General features: G+C 44.3%; 1 protein-coding gene across 14 annotated transcripts in view; it reads right to left on the reverse strand.

Moving 5' to 3' along the window:
• PROM1 (prominin 1) overlaps positions 1-16,317 on the reverse strand; it is a 176,820-nt gene that overhangs the window by 57,703 nt on the left and 102,800 nt on the right. For all 14 annotated transcript variants that reach the window (XM_038745167.1, XM_038745163.1, XM_038745161.1 and 11 more), the window contains exons 6-7: positions 11,565-11,628; positions 10,059-10,148 (exon numbers count right to left, since the gene is read on the reverse strand). In XM_038745167.1, coding sequence (XP_038601095.1) covers positions 10,059-10,148; positions 11,565-11,628 — 154 coding nt within the window. The remainder of the gene's footprint in view (positions 1-10,058; positions 10,149-11,564; positions 11,629-16,317) is intronic.

Raw genomic sequence — 16,317 nt, forward strand, 5'->3', positions numbered from 1 at the left:
ACCAGGCCTGTCTCCAGGAACTCTGTTTGACTCTCCTTCCTCTGATGGATCAGAGGAAGAGGCTACAGGTCGAAAGCAGCCAATACCTGGAGCCCAGCCTGACTCGCCTTAAGGTGACTTGTGAAATATATCTGGATTAGAGGTCTACATGGCCAAAATTAGGAAGGCCAGTCTGTCCAGCAGCTGGACAACTCCAGCCCAGTCTGAACCTGCAGAATTTGGCTCTATGCCAGGCTCAATGTCCAGTTTTTTGGTTCTTCCCTCCATAATATTTATTTTATCTTGTTTTATTTTGTTAGTATGTTTGGTTTTGTTCTCTGTCTCCCCCTTTTAGACTGTGAGCCCACTGTTGGGGCGGGACTGTCTCTATATGTTGCCAATTTGTACTTCCCAAGCGCTTAGTACAGTGCTCTGCACACAGTAAGCGCTCAACAAATACGATTGATGATGATGATAATAATAATAATAATGATGGCATTTGTTAAGTGCTTACTATGTGCAAAGCACTGTTCTAAGCGCTGGGGGGATACAAGGTGATCAGGTTGTCCCACCTGGGGCTCACAGTCGCAATCCCCATTTTACAGATGAGGTAACAGGCTCAGAGAAGTTAAGTGACTTGCCAAAGATCACACAGCAGACATGTGGCGGAGCCAGGATTTGAACCCATGACCTCTGACTCCAAAGCCCGTGCTGTTTCCACTGAGCCATGCTCCATCCAATTTGCCTTCCTCACTTCCTTCCCCACTCTAGCTATGGCTGAGGGATGTTTCAAGAATGGGTGAGAGGACAGGGGTTAGTGTTAGCCAGGGGTCACGATCTCTCCCTGTTCCTTGATATTCACCCCACCCTCAGTACTTAGGGAAACAGTATGGTCCGGTGTGATGGAACATGGGCCTCGGAGTCAGAGCTCGTGAGTTCTAATCCCGGCTCTGCCACATGTCTGCTGTGAGACCTTGGACCAGTCACTTCAATTCTCTGTGCCTCAGTTATCTAATCTGTAAAATAGGGATTAAGCCTGAGAGCCCCATGTGGGACAGGGACTGTGTCCAACCTGATTACCTTGTATCTACCCCAGTGCTTAGGACAGTGCTTAGCAGATAGTGAGCAGTTAAATACCACAGTTATTATTATTACTTACATACAAATCTGTAATTTATTTTAATGTCTGCCTCCCCAGCTAGCCTGTGATCTTCTTGTGGGCAAGGAACTTGTCTATCTAACTGTACTGCAATGTACTCTCTCAAGAACTTAGTACAGTATTCTGCCCACAATAAGTGCTCAATAAATACCACTGATTGATTGATTAAGTGAATCTGGGGAGGCCCTGGGTGGGAGCTAGCTTGGAAGGGCATGTGGATTAATCCTTCCTGTTTTATCCAAGCACACAGGGGAAGAGGAGGGAATCCTTTCTGGAAGCTGCAGTTTGAAAACTCCAGCCCAATCTTGACTACCACCTGAGAATTCCTCTTCTGGATTCCGCATATGATTGAGAAATTAGCACTGTTTTTAAATTTCCTCTCGTTATACGAGTCCCACCCCAAATTTACCAGTATTGCAAATATAGTTTCCTAATGAAAATGATCATATCTTAAAAAATAATAAAGTATTTGTTTTGTGGGTCACAATTTTGAATTTTCATTAAAATTCATGATTTGCCTGTGGTACGTTTTCTTTCAGGACCAGACTGCTTTTCTGGGACACTGGTTCTGAAGGCCAGTTACAGTCAGTATGGTTGAAAAAGCAAGCTTTCTGCAGCATTTTTCATTATTCAAGTGATTCAGCAAAGGATCGCTAAGGGGAAAATATTTTGAAGTATGTGCAGTTCAGCATTAGGCATTGTAAATACTTGACAATAGAACAGGCTATGCTTTATTTAATTGTGTGGCTCAAACTTTACCTATCTGAAAGACTGCAATTAGATTTAAGAGGGAAAAACCTTATACTACTCAGCACTTACTGCTGCTTTGCTCTCTGTGGTCGGAGAATGTGTCTTTGTTGTTACATTGTTCTCTCACACAATAAGCACTCAATAAATACAATTGAATGAATGAATAAATTTGAATATTTATTTTATTTTAGAGTGGGCAGGGCAGAAAGGTAAAGAATTAAGCCCATCCCACCTGAAAAGTATACTTCTCCCGGGTTCCATTTGCTAGTTGGCAAGCACAAAGGATTGATAACAAAAACATTTTTAATACTATCAATCAATTGTATTTATTGAGCGCTTACTGTGTGCAGAGCACTGTACTAAGAGCTTGGGAAGTACAAGTTGGCAACATATAGAGACAGTCCCTACCCAACAGTGGGCTCACAGTCTAAAAGGGGGAGACAGAACAAAATCAAACATACAACAAAATAAAATAAATAGAATAGATATGTACAGGTGAAATAAATAAATAGGGTAATAAATATGTACAAACATATATACATATATACAGGTGCTGTGGCGAAGGGAAGGAGATAAGATGGGGGGATGGAGGGGGGGACAAGGGGGAGAGGAAGGAAGGGGCTCAGTCTGGGAAGGCCTCCTGGAGGAGGTGAGCCCTCAGTAGGGCTTTGAAGGGAGGCCCTACTATGTCAGGGTGAGACTATTATCAATTAATCAGTGATATTTACTGAGTGCTTACTGTATGCAAAGGACTGCATTAAGTGCTTGGGAGAATGCAATATAGCAAATTTCATAATTTGCTGATTAAATGAGTTGCATGCTCGCAGGTTTCCAAACTAATCCATTAGGAGAAAAGACAAACCACTGCAAGGAAGGCCAAGACCAATCATTAACTCCCTTGAGTTCAGCTCCCTTGGACTCCATGGGCCACCCTCTTCTCCTGGAAACAGAATCCAACCTTGTCTTCAGCAAAACCATCCTTACCTGGTTCTCCTCCTACCTCTCTGGCTGTTCCTTCTCTGTCTCTTTAGCCACCTTCTCCTCTGTCCCCCCCCCCCCCCGCCAACTCTCTAACTGTGGGGATCCCTCAAGGCTCAGTTATGGGTCCCCTCTTATTCCCCATATACACCAACTCCCTTAGAGAACTCATTCACTCACAGTTTCAATGATGAAGAAGATTGCCAAATCTATTTCTCTATTTCTTCCCTTCCGTGCAGTCCCTCATTCCTCCTGTCTTCAAAACGTTTCATTCATTCAATCGTATTTATTGAGCGCTTACTGTGTGCAGAGCACTGTACTAAGCGCTTGGTAAGTACAAACTGGCAACACACAGAGACAGTCCCTACCCAACAGTGGGCTCACAGTCTAGTTTCTATTTGAGTGTCCTGCCAACACCTTAAACTTAACATGTCTAAACAGAACTGTTCATCTTTCCAAACCTTGTCCTCCCCAGGTCTCTCCCATTACTGTAGACATACCACCACCCTCCCTGTTTCATCAGGTTATAGAGAAGCAACGTGGCTCAGTGGAAAGAGCCCGGGCTTTGGAGTCAGAGGTAATGGGTTTGAATCCTGGCTCTGCCAACTGTCAGCTGTGTGACCTTGGGCAAGTCACTTAACTTCTCTGTGCCTCAGTTACCTCATCTGTAAAATGGGGATTAAGACTTTGAGCCCCTGTGGGACAACCTGATCACCTTGTAACCTCCCCAGTACTTAGAACAGTGCTTTGCACATAGTAAGCACTTAATAAATGCCATTAAAAAGAATATCCTCTACTCATCATCCTCATTCAATCCACATATTCAATCTGTCACCAAATCCAGTCAGTTTTACCTCCACGATGTTGCTAAAATTCATCTTTTCCTCTCCATCTAAATGGCTACGAAGCTGAGCCAAGCACTTATCCTATCCCACCTTGGCTACTGCAACAGCCTCCTTGCTGACCTCCCTGCCTCCTGTCTCTCCCCACTCCAGTCCATACTTCACTCTGCTGCCCAGATCATTGTTCCTAAAAAAACAATCAGTCCATGTCTCCCGTCTTCTCAGGAGCCTCCACTGTTTGTCCATCCATCTCACATCAAAATTCCTCACCGTAAGACTTAAGACACTTCATCAACTCTTCCCCTCATCCTTGATCTTGCTGATCTCCTACTACAAACCCACCCTCATTGTTTTGCTCCTATACTGCCAACATGACCACTGAACCTTGATCTTGTCTTCCTCACCATTAACCCATTGCCCAGATAATAATAGCAATAATGAGGGTATTTGTTAAGCATTTACTGGTGTTGAGCACTGTTCTAAACTCTGGGGTAGGTAATAATAATAATAATGATAATATTAATGATAATTTTGGTATTTGTTAATCGCTTACTATGTGCCAAGCACTGTTCTAAGCACTGGAGGAGATACAAGGTAATCAGGTTGTCCCATATGGGGCTCACAGTCTTAATCCCTATTTTACAGATGAGGAAACTGAGGCACAGAGAATATTAATAATAATAATGATGATGATGGTATTTGTTAAGCGCTTGCCATGTGCAAAGCACTATTCTAAGTGCTGGGGTGGATACAAGGTGATCAGATTGTCCCACAGAGGGCTCACAGTCTTCATCCCCATTTTACAGATGAAGTAACTGAGGCACAGAGAAGTGAAGTGACTTGCCCAAAGTCACCCAGATAACAAGTGGTGGAGTTGGGATTAGAACCCACAACCTCTGACTCCCAAGCCCGAGTTCTTGCCACTGAGCCACACCGCTTCTCTACAAGATAATCAGGTTGGGCACGGTCCCTGTCCCATGAGGGGCTCATAATCTTAATTCCCATTTTACAGATGAGGTGACTGAGGCACAGAGAAGTGAAGTGACTTAACCAAGGTCACACTCAGACAAGTGGCAGAGTCAGGGTTAAAACCCAGATTCTTCTGACTTCCAGGCTTGTGCTCCTTCCCCTTAATATCAGATAATCACCACTCTCCCACTCTCAAAGCACTCCTACAATTCATTCAATCATATTTATTGAGCACTTACTGTGTGCAGAGCACTGTTCAAAACACTTGGGAAGTACAAGTCAGCAACATACAGAGACGGTCCCTTCCCAACAACGGGCTCACAGTCTAGAATCACACATATCCTTCCAAGAAGCCTTCCCTGACTAAGCCCTTCTTCATTTCCCCTTAATAATAATAATAATAATAATGGTATTTATTAAGTGCTTACTATATGCAAAGCACTGTTCTAAGTGCTGGGGAGGTTACAGGGTGATCAGGTTGTCCCACTGGGACTCACAGTCTTAATCCCCATTTTACAGATGAGGTAACAGGCACAGAGAAGTTAAGTGACTTGCCCAAAGTCACACAGCTGACAACCGGTGGAGCCCAGATTTGAACCCCTGACCTCTGACTCCAAAGCCAGTGCTCTTTCCACGGATCCACGCTCTGCTCCACTGCTGCTCCCTTCTCACCTTCCCTTCTGCATCACCTATGTACTTTGATATTCTTCTCACCTGCCTCCTCACTCACACTCCTTTCCCCTGTAAATCCGTATTACTCCCTCACAGAGATCTCCGCTCTCTGGACCCCACCCATCTTTCGGAGCGCCTCACACCCCACCTCGCTGCCCTCTCCTCTCTACCCAGTCTTGATGATCAGATTACTGCTCTCAACTCTACCCTTTCTACTCAGCTAGACTCACTCGCTCCCCTTTCCCTTTGCCGCTCTCGCACCACTAACCCACAGCCCTGGATCACTGCCACTGTCCTCCTCCTTCGCTCTTATGCTCGAGCTGCCGAACGCTGCTGGCAAAAGTCTAAACACCATGCCAACCTCGTTCACTTCAAGTTTATCCTTTCCTGCCTTAACTCAGCCCTCTCTTCTGCCAGACAAAACTATTTCTCCTCCCTTACTGACACCCATGCCCATCACCCCCACCAGCTCTTCTGTACATTCAACTCCCTTCTCAAACCCCTGGTTCCTCCCCCTCCTCCTTCCCTCACCCCCAACGATCTGGCCTCCTACTTCATTAACAAAATTAAATCCATCAGGTCCGACCTCCCCAAAGTCTCTTCCCCCCTTTCTCCAACCCCCCGGCTCTCAACACTCTCTGCTACTCTCCCATCCTTCCCAGCGGTATCCTCAGAGGAAATCTCCTCCCTCCTCTCAAGTGCTACTCCGGCCACCTGTGCTTCTGACCCCATCCCTCTCATCTCATGAAATCTCTCGCTCCATCCCTTCTCCCCTCCTTAACTTCCATCTTCAACCACTCACTCTCCATTGGTTCCTTCCCCTCTGCCTTCAAACATGCCCATGTCTCTCCCATCCTAAAAAAAACCCTCTCTTGACCCCACCTCACCTTCTAGTTATCGTCCCATATCCCTCCTACCATTCCTTTCCAAACTCCTTGAACAAGTTGTCTACACGTGCTGCCTAGAATTCCTCAACAACAACTCTCTCCTCGACCCCCTCCAGTCTGGCTTCCGTCCCCTTCATTCCACGGAAACTGCCCTCTCAAAGGTCACCAATGACCTCCTGCTTGCCAAATCCAACGGCTCATACTCTGTCCTAATCCTCCTCGACCTCTCAGCTGCCTTTGACACTGTGGACCACCCCCTTCTCCTCAACACGCTATCTGACCTTGGCTTCACAGACTCCGTCCTCTCCTGGTTCTCCTCTTATCTCTCTGGTCGTTCTTTCTCAGTCTCTTTTGCAGGCTCCTCCTCCCCCTCCCATCCTCTTACTGTGGGGGTTCCCCAAAGTTCAGTGCTTGGTCCCCTTCTGTTCTCAATCTACACTCACTCCCTTGGTGACCTCATTCGCTTCCACGGCTTCAGCTATCATCTCTACGCTGATGACACCCAGATCTACATCTCTGCCCCTGCTCTCTCCCCCTCCCTCCAGGCTCGCATTTCCTCCTGCCTTCAGGACATCTCCATCCGGATGTCTGCCCGCCACCTAAAGCTCAACATGTCGAAGACTGAACTCCTTGTCTTCCCTCCCAAACCTTGTCCTCTCCCTGACTTTCCCATCTCTGTTGATGGCACTACCATCCTTCCCGTCTCACAAGCCCGCAACCTTGGTGTCATCCTCGACTCCGCTCTCTCATTCACCCCTCACATCCAAGCCGTCACCAAAACCTGCCGGTCTCAGCTCCGCAACATTGCCACGATCCGCCCTTTCCTCTCCATCCAAACCGCTACCCTGCTCATTCAAGCTCTCATCCTATCCCGTCTGGACTACTGCACCAGCCTTCTCTCTGATCTCCCATCCTCGTGTCTCTCTCCACTTCAATCCATACTTCATGCTGCTGCCCGGATTATCTTTGTCCAGAAACGCTCTGGACATATTACTCCCCTCCTCAAAAATCTCCAGTGGCTACCAATCAATCTGCGCATCAGGCAGAAACTCCTCACCCTGGGCTTCAAGGCTGTCCATCACCTCGCCCCCTCCTACCTCACCTCCCTTCTCTCCTTCTACTGCCCAGCCCGCACCCTCCACTCCTCCGCCGCTAATCTCCTCACCGTACCTCGCTCTCGCCTGTCCCACCATCGACCCCCGGCCCACATCATCCCCCGGGCCTGGAATGCCCTCCCTCTGCCCATCCGCCAAGCTAGCTCTCTTCCTCCCTTCAAGGCCCTGCTGAGAGCTCACCTCCTCCAGGAGGCCTTCCCAGACTGAGCCCCTTCCTTCCTCTCCCCCTCGTCCCCCTCTCCTTTGCCCCATCTTACCTCCTTCCCTTCCCCACAGCACCTGTATATATGTATATATGGTTGCACATATTTATTACTCTATTTATTTATTCATTTATTTATTTATTTATTTATTTTACTTGTACATTTCTATCCTATTTATTTTATTTTGTTGGTATGTTTGGTTTTATTCTCTGTCTCCCCCTTTTAGACTGTGAGCCCACTGTTGGGTAAGGACTGTCTCTATGTGTTGCCAATTTGTACTTCCCAAGCACTTAGTACAGTGCTCTGCACATAGTAAGCGCTCAATAAATACGATTGATTGATTGATTGATTGATATTAAGCCCTTGATATTTACCCCATCCCACCCTCATTCCCACAGCACTTATGTAGATATCTTTATACTCTCCCATTTCCACTAACTATAACTAGTTACACTAACTATATTTTAATATCTGCCTTTCCTTCTATAATGTAAACTCCTTGTGGGCAGGGGGGTCATGTCAACCAACTCTTCTGTACTGTACTCTCCTAAGTGCTTAGTGCAGTGTTTGACATGCAGGAAGTGTTCAATAAATACCAACTGGTAGATGGATTGATGACAATTTAAAAACTAAATTACATTCAAAAGTTAATTACAGTTAAAAAAGCAGACTGATAGATAGTCTTCAGAAACTTGGCCCATGAGACAGGTGTACTATATCACCACAGCCATCTCACTCTCCCTCTAGACTGTAAGCTTGTGTGGGCAAGGAATGTTCCTGCTTATATTTGTATTGTACTCTCCCAAGTGCTTAGTACAGTGCTCTACATACAATAAGCTCTCAATAATACAATTGAATGAATGAATGAATCTCACACCTCCAAGTTATTGAATCTTGATTGCGGTATTCTCATCATTTCATCATTTTTTTTCTAATGGATTTACTTGCAGGTCATGTATTCTGACTACATCTCATCAAGAGAAAATTTGAACAAAGCCATTTCCCAGGACTAAGGCAACAATATTAGTCAGAATAACAGCCACTTCAGTTGTTGCAAGCCAGGGCTAATTGGCCCATTTCATTATGGTGAGGAGACAGGGCAGCTTCAAGAGTGCCAACCTTTCAGAGGGAGGGTCTAAATAGTAGCCCAGGCAGAGCATGGAGTAGAGTGAGAGAAAATGGTATAGCTAATGCTACTGGACTGAGCTCCAAACAAGAGGAGGAAACAGCCATTTGATTTGCTCAATGGAATTTGGAATCGTTAAGTGAGCCATATTTTTCAAAATAAGCCCGGATTGCTGGCTGACTGTCCATTATCCTGGCTGGGGAGAACAGGCCCTGCCATGGCCAAGGTTAAGAAACTATTTGATTTGGGTCATGTTTATTTCTTCACAATACTTCATCCATCCATATCTATCTTGACCCTGAGCTAGTCTGCTGAATGAGAAGCATTGAATTATGATAAAAAAAGCACAGCATTTCACTTCTCTTTCCTTCTGGAAAACTTCACTAACAGAAACAATAAATTCATAGCAGAGAGGCTGTGGAGGATTTAAAAGGCATCCTGTTGTCTTCCTTGTGCCATGTCACACTAACTCAGCAAACTGGTGGTTCTGAATAATGTCTCCTTCATACAAAGAGTCAGGAGAATGTGACGCGGTAGCTTCAGAACTTAATCGAATCTACTAATGGGGTGAAACCAACAGTGGATTAAAGCATTAGAAGGAAATTTACATCCCTCCATACTTAAAGTTGCCAATGGAATGCTGGTATCACCAAGGGTAAATATTACAGAAATTAAAACAAGAGGCATCATTTGGCCACTTTATGAAACCACATATGAGGTCACTGCATATCAAAAAAATACATTAATTGTCTCCATCATTTCAGTGAGGGTTGGGGGAGGGGGAGGGAGCGAGTGATGGATCACGGCTTGGCAAATCAATCTTTAAAATTAGCCTGACCCCAAAGATGTCTACTCCCCAAATGATGGAACCTTTCCAACTATGAAACCTTAGAAACCTACATAATGTTTAAGAATAGCTGAGTAGAATGCATTGTAGAGATGAGCACATTGCACAGCTTATAGATGACTCTCAACCTTTCTCTGCTTGAAAATCTGAAAGTAAACTTAAATCCTGAAATTCTACACCCTGCCCATGCAATAGCCACATTCAGCTTTAGCAAGTTCCTCAGAGTGAGTGCTGTCATTTCAAACCACTATTTCATTATTTTATAATATCTTTGACAGGAGGTAAACCCAGCCATGCTTTGGTTAAGTTTATCAATCATTGTGACCATATAAAAACCTGAATTTGAAACGGTAAATGGTATGGACTTTTTTTTTTTAAATAAAGATGACCTGAACACCACTGTAAAACTTCACCTACCATTCTTTCATTCATTTGATTGTATTTATTGAGTGCTTAAATGCGATTGAATGAATGAAAGAATGTGAGGTGAATTGGTGTAACATTTCTTTTTTGGGCACCACAATCACTTACCCCCTGCCATGGCCAAAGCAGCATCAAGGGCTGGGACCACTTGTTTCGCCAATTGCCCCTGAACTCGGCCTCCAAGCAGTGGTCCAATGTCTGTAGAAAGGGAGATAATAACAATGATAATCAAAAAATAATTGGGGTATTTGTTAAGCACGTATTATGTGCCAAGCACTTCACCAAGCACTGGGGTAGCTAATAATAATAATGATGATGATGGTATTTAAGCATTTACTATGTGCCAGGCACTGTAATAATAATAATAATAATAATAATGACGATGGCATTTATTAAGTGCTTAGTATGTGCAAAGCACTGTTCTAAGCACTGGGGAGGTTACAAGGTGATCAAGTTGTCCCACGGGGGGCCTCACAATCTTAATCTCCATTTTACAGATGAGGTAACTGAGACCCAGAGAAGTGAAGTGACTTGCCCAAAGTCACACAGGTGACAATTGGCAGTCGGGATTTGAACCCATGACCTCTGACTCCAAAGCCTGGGCTCCTTCCAGTGAGCCATGCTGCTTCACTCTGAATGCCCACAGTGATGTTACTACCCATAGGGTACTACCCACCTAGACTGGAGGCATTTGCTGGAGAAATTAAGCCAATTTAAAGCCAGGATATCACCACCCTATGGGAATATCACTGTCCCATTATTCATTAAAGAACACCCTCTTTGTGTTCTGTCTCTCACTGTAAGTTCCTTGTGGGCTGGGCTTATCTCTGACAGTAACGTTTTCCCAAATGCTTAGTAGAGTACCTTGAATGTTGTGAGACACTATAAATACCTTGGATTGATTCATCTCCATTAAATTAATGGGAAGGGCATGAGTTTAGGGTTGGAAGAACTGGATTCTAACTCCTGTTCTGTCCCTTGTCTGCTGTGTGACCTTTGTTTTGATGTCTGTCTCTCTGATTCCAGACTGAGAGCCCGTAGTGGGCAGGGATTGTCTCTGTTTGTTGCTGAATTGTACTTTCCAAGCGCTCAGTACAATGCTCTGCACACAGTAAGTGCTGAATAAATACGTCTGAATGAAAGTCACTTAACTTCTCTGGGTCTCAGTTTCCTCATCTGCAAAATGGAATTAAATAAATCCTATTCCCTCTTACTTAGACTGTGAGTCCCATGTGGAACAGGGACGGTATCTAACCTTATGAAAAAAGCGCTAAGTACAGTGCTCTGCACACAGTAAGCACTCAACAAATATGACTCAGTGAATGAATTATCTTGTATCTACCCCAGTGCTAAACAAGTGCCGTAAGTAGTACAGTTTCAGGCAAGAAAATCAACAGTCAAGGAGAATGGGAAAAAGTATCCACATCCTGAAGTTAGGAGCAGTTACCAATAGAAGGACATGAGGTTGTGGATAAGCCATGTGAAATAAAACACCTTATTTTCCAAGTCCATACCACAAGAATGGTGAAATAGATAAGACTCCATTATTTAATGAAGGATTTAAGAGTTGGTCATAAGGCAGAATGAATGAAGATTTTAAAACCATTTACTTACTATTTAGGTCTGCTAGTGCTTTATTCTTAGTGCTGTTGTACTGGCTCAGCAAATAATCAATTTGCTAGAAATAAAAAAAATCAAGAGATTAAAATCAACCTTCAAAAATGCTCTGTAGGGTCAATACATACGATTGACTGACTAAAAGTGGGAACTGAATCCTGCAAAAATAAGCTGCATCTTTACTTTGTCTTACATCTCTACAAAAACAAAAATGCAATAGAAATGTTTCTATATGCATTTAGTCCCTACATAAGGAACTCAAAAAGCTGCATGACCATGCCTTGAGAAAAGTAGGTACAAAGAATTGGTTTCAAATTAGAGGTTGGAAGGCTCAGGGAACAGAGTTATAATTTAATGAGCTGGGGGGAAAAGGGTGAGATGAACATTATTGATTTATTCAATCGTGTTTATTGAGTGCTTACTGTGTGCAAAGCACTGTACTAAGTGCTTGGGAGAGTACAATATAACAACAGCCACATTCCTGCCCATAGTGAGCCCACAGTCAAGAGGGGGAGACAGACACTAATATAAATAGATGAATAAATAATAAAACAGTAGAATTTATATTCCCAGCTAAAGTTTTAGAACTTAATTCATGCTATACCAGCCTCAACCTAAACACTCATTGATAATATACCTACTCATTGATATAATTTTGCCGTATACCTGTATTTTATTATTTGCAACTTGGTGATTTATGCTTGCTGATTCCCTTTCCCCAAGTAAACTGTAAGCTCCTCAAGGCAGAGACTATTTTTTTTTTCCTCCCACTGTTTTACCAGAACCTGCTACAGGGCTCTTTACCCAGAGGCTTCAATAAGTTTGGCTGCCAGCAACTGATGGTAATTTGGGCATTTGCATTTTTGTGATTTGTCCTTCCCATCTGTCTGCTCTGTTGCTTCCTAACTCAGCCTCTCTATGATGCCTCAATAGATTTAAAAGGTGTCAGAGACTTGATGCAATTCAAAAACTGAGCAGTTTACTCTTTCTTCTGTGGTAGCATTAGGGACATTGGTATTCTGAAAGATTACCAGCTGTATACATAATAACTAGGTAATAGAAGCAGCATGGCGGAGTTGATAGCGTGGATAGAGCTTGGGAGTCAGAAGGTCATGGGTTCTAATCCCTGCTCCTCCACTTATCTGCAGTGTGACCTTGGGCAAGCCACTTCACTTCTCTAGGCCTCAGTTACCTCATCTGGAAAATGGGGATTGAGACTGTGAGCCCCACGTGGGACAGGGACTGTGTCCAACCGATTTGCTTGTATCCACCCTAGCACTTAATACAGTGCCTGGCACATAGTAAGCGCTTAGCAAATACCATGATTATTATTGTTATTATTATCATTAGAAGGGCAAGCCAGCACACTTGGAAGCTAAGGCAATAAATCGTAATTCATTTTAACTAGTTAAAAGAAGAGAGTCACTTGTAAAAAGGCTTACTAACAATTAGCAGCTAAGTTTTAGTAAGCTTAAGTTTCGCCTCACTATTGTCAACACCTTGTCCACACCTAACCTTCCGCATAGAACTCTTACTCCCTACATATGGCATTTGTTAAGTGCTCATTATATGTGTCAAGCATTGCTCTAAGCACTACGGTACACAGTGCTATGAGAAGTACTGTGACCTAGTGGATAGAGCACTGGTTTGGAAGTCAGAAGGACCTGAGTTCATTCATTCATTTATTCAATCATTTATTGGGCTCTTACTGTGTGCAGAGCACTGTACAAATTAGAGACGGTCCCTACCCAACAACGGGCTCACAGTCCAGAATGGGGAGACAGACGACAAAACAAAACAAGTAGACAGGTGTCAACACCATCAGAATAAATAGAATTATAGCTATATACACATCATTAATAAAATAGATAATAACTATGTACAAATATACACAAGTTCTGTGGGGAGGTGAAGGAGATAGGGTAGAGGACGGGAGTGGGGGCAATGGGGAGGGGAGGAGGAGCAGAGGAAAAAGGGGGGGCTCAGTGTGGAAAGGCCTCCCGGAGGAGGTGAGCTCTCAGTAGGGCTTTGAAGTGGGGAAGAGAGCTAGTTTGGCGGATGTGAGGAGGGAGGGCATTCCAGGCCAGGGGGAGGACGTGGGCCAGGGGTCAACAGTGGGACAGGTGAGAACAAGGCACAGTGAGGAGGTTAGCGGCAGAAGAGTGGAGGGTGCAGGTTGGGCTTGAAAAGGAGAGAAGGGAGGTGAGGTAGGAGGGGGCGAGGTGATGGACAGCCTTGAAGCCGAGAGTGAGAAGTTTTTGCTTCATGCAAAGGTTGATAGGCAACCACTGGAGATTTTTGAGGAGGGGAGTGACATGCCCACAGCATTTCTGTACAAAGTGCCCACTCTGCCACTTGTCTGTTGTGTGATCTTGGACAAGTCATTTCACTTCTCTGGGCCTATCTACCTCATCTAGACAATAGCAATGAAGACTGTGAGCGCCACGTGGGACAGGGACTCTAACCAACCTGATTACCTTGTATCTACCTCAGCACTTAGAATAATAATAATAATGATAATGATGGCATTTGTTAAGCGCTTGCTATGTGCAGAGCACTGTTCTAAGCGCTGGGGGGGATACAAGGTGATCAAGTTGTCCCACGTGGGGCTCACAGTCTTAATTCCCATTTTACAGATGAGGGAACTGAGGCTCAGAGAAGTTAAGTGACTTGCCCAAGGTCACACAGCAGACATGTGGCGGATCCAGGATTCGAACCCATGACCTCTGACTCCAAAGCCCATGCTCTTTCCAATGAGCCACGCTGCTTGCTAGAACAGTGTCTGGCACATAGTAAGGGCTTAACAATAACTCCAATGAGCCCACTCTACTTGGCTGTGAGCCCACTGTTGTGTAGGGACCTTCTCTATATGTTGCCAACTTGTACTTCCCAAGTGCTTAGTACAGTGCTCTGCACACAGTAAGCGCTCAATAAATACAACAGATTGATTGAAATACCATCAAAAACATACAAGTTAATGAGGTCAGACACAGTCACCGTCCCACCTGGGGCTCACAGTCAGAGTGGGAAGGAGTAGTCAGTGAGTCCCCATTTTACAGTTGGGGAAACTGAGGTACAGAGAAGTTCAGTGACTTGCCTAAGGCCACACAGCAGACAAGTGAAAGAACCAGGATTAGAACTCAGTTCCTCTGACTCCCAAACCCAGGCTCTTTCCATTTGGCCACACTGATCCTCTTATATACCTTACAGATGAGCAGTGTCCCCATCTTCAAAGCCCAACTAAATCAGGAAACCTCCCCTGAGTAAACTCTCATCCCCCAATCCTATTCTCCCTCCTAGTGCCTTGTTCATGCATTTCATCTCACCTCCACCTTCAGAGCATTTTTGTACACATGCATACATACATATACTTACTTTTCACTTATTTTAATGGCTGTCTCCCCAACTAGATTGTAAGTTACTTCATCATCATCATCAATCGTATTTATTGAGTGCTTACTATAAGCAGAGCACTGTACTAAGCACTTGGGAAGTACAAATTGGCAACATATAGAGACAGTCCCTACCCAACAGTGGGCTCACAGTCTAAAAGGGGGAGAAAAGGTTGTCTAAAAGGTTGTCAGGTCTACCAACTGTACTGTACTTTCCCAAATGCTTAGTACAGTGTCTGCACAAAGTGCTCAACAAATGTCACCTATTAACTGTTCTAAATAATTTTCAGTGAAGAAAACCTACCATCTGGAATGTATATAATCTGCATTCAGAAAATTGAGGCACATTGCATCTTCCTTAGGAGAGTTGGCTTATAGTTGCATTACTCAAGGGGCTTAAATTGTCAGTAACCATGTTGTTGGATAGGGATTGTCTCTGTTTTTTGCCAAATTGTACTTTCCAAGCACTTAGTACAGTGCTCTGCACACAGTAAGCACTCAATAAATATGACTGACTGAATGAATAACCATACACTTCCCGAATACTCTATCCATCAGCAGTGGGGTCTAGTGGATGCCTCACTCCCTGTCAGCACCTTATCCTCGCCCACATTATGGGTGGAACTCCTTCTCAATACGCATGCTATTTGTTTAGTGCTTATTACAGGATGATGATGGTGGTATTTGTTATGTGCTTACTATATGCCACGCACTGTTCTATGAGCTGGGGTAGATACAAGGTAATCAGGTTGTCCCACATGGGGCTCACAGTAGTAATCCCCATTTTACATATGAGGTAACTGAGGCACAGAGAAGCTAAGTGACTTGCCCAAAGTCACACAGCTGATAAGTGGCAGAACCGGGATTAAAACCCATGACCTCTGACTTCCAAGCCCAGGCTCTTTCCGCTACACCATGCAGGTGTGGACAGTCGCTAGTCCTCACAGGGCTCACAGTCTAAAGGGGGAAGGACAGTGTTCACCTGTAAACTTGGAACCGCAGATTATTTGGGTTTTTTCTTGTAAATGGCATTTGTTAAATGCTTATTATTTGTCAGGCACTGTACTAAGAGCTGGATTGAAGGTGCAATAGCATATCCTTTGGCCTCTCTACCAGACTGATGAGCAAACCAGCAATAAACACCTCCCACTTTCCCAAACAATGGTATTTGTTTGGGAATGGTAAGAGAAGCAGCGTGGCTCAGTGGGAAACAGCATGGGCTTTGGAGTCAGAGGTCATGGGTTCAAATCCCAGCTCCGCCAATTAGCTGTGTGACTTTGGGCAAGTCACTTAACTTCTCTGTGCCTCAGTTACCTCATCTGTAAAATGGGGATGAAGGCTGTGAGCCCCCCCGTGGA

Source organism: Tachyglossus aculeatus, chromosome 4 (genome assembly GCF_015852505.1).
Source record: "Tachyglossus aculeatus isolate mTacAcu1 chromosome 4, mTacAcu1.pri, whole genome shotgun sequence".
NCBI lineage: Eukaryota > Metazoa > Chordata > Mammalia > Monotremata > Tachyglossidae > Tachyglossus > Tachyglossus aculeatus.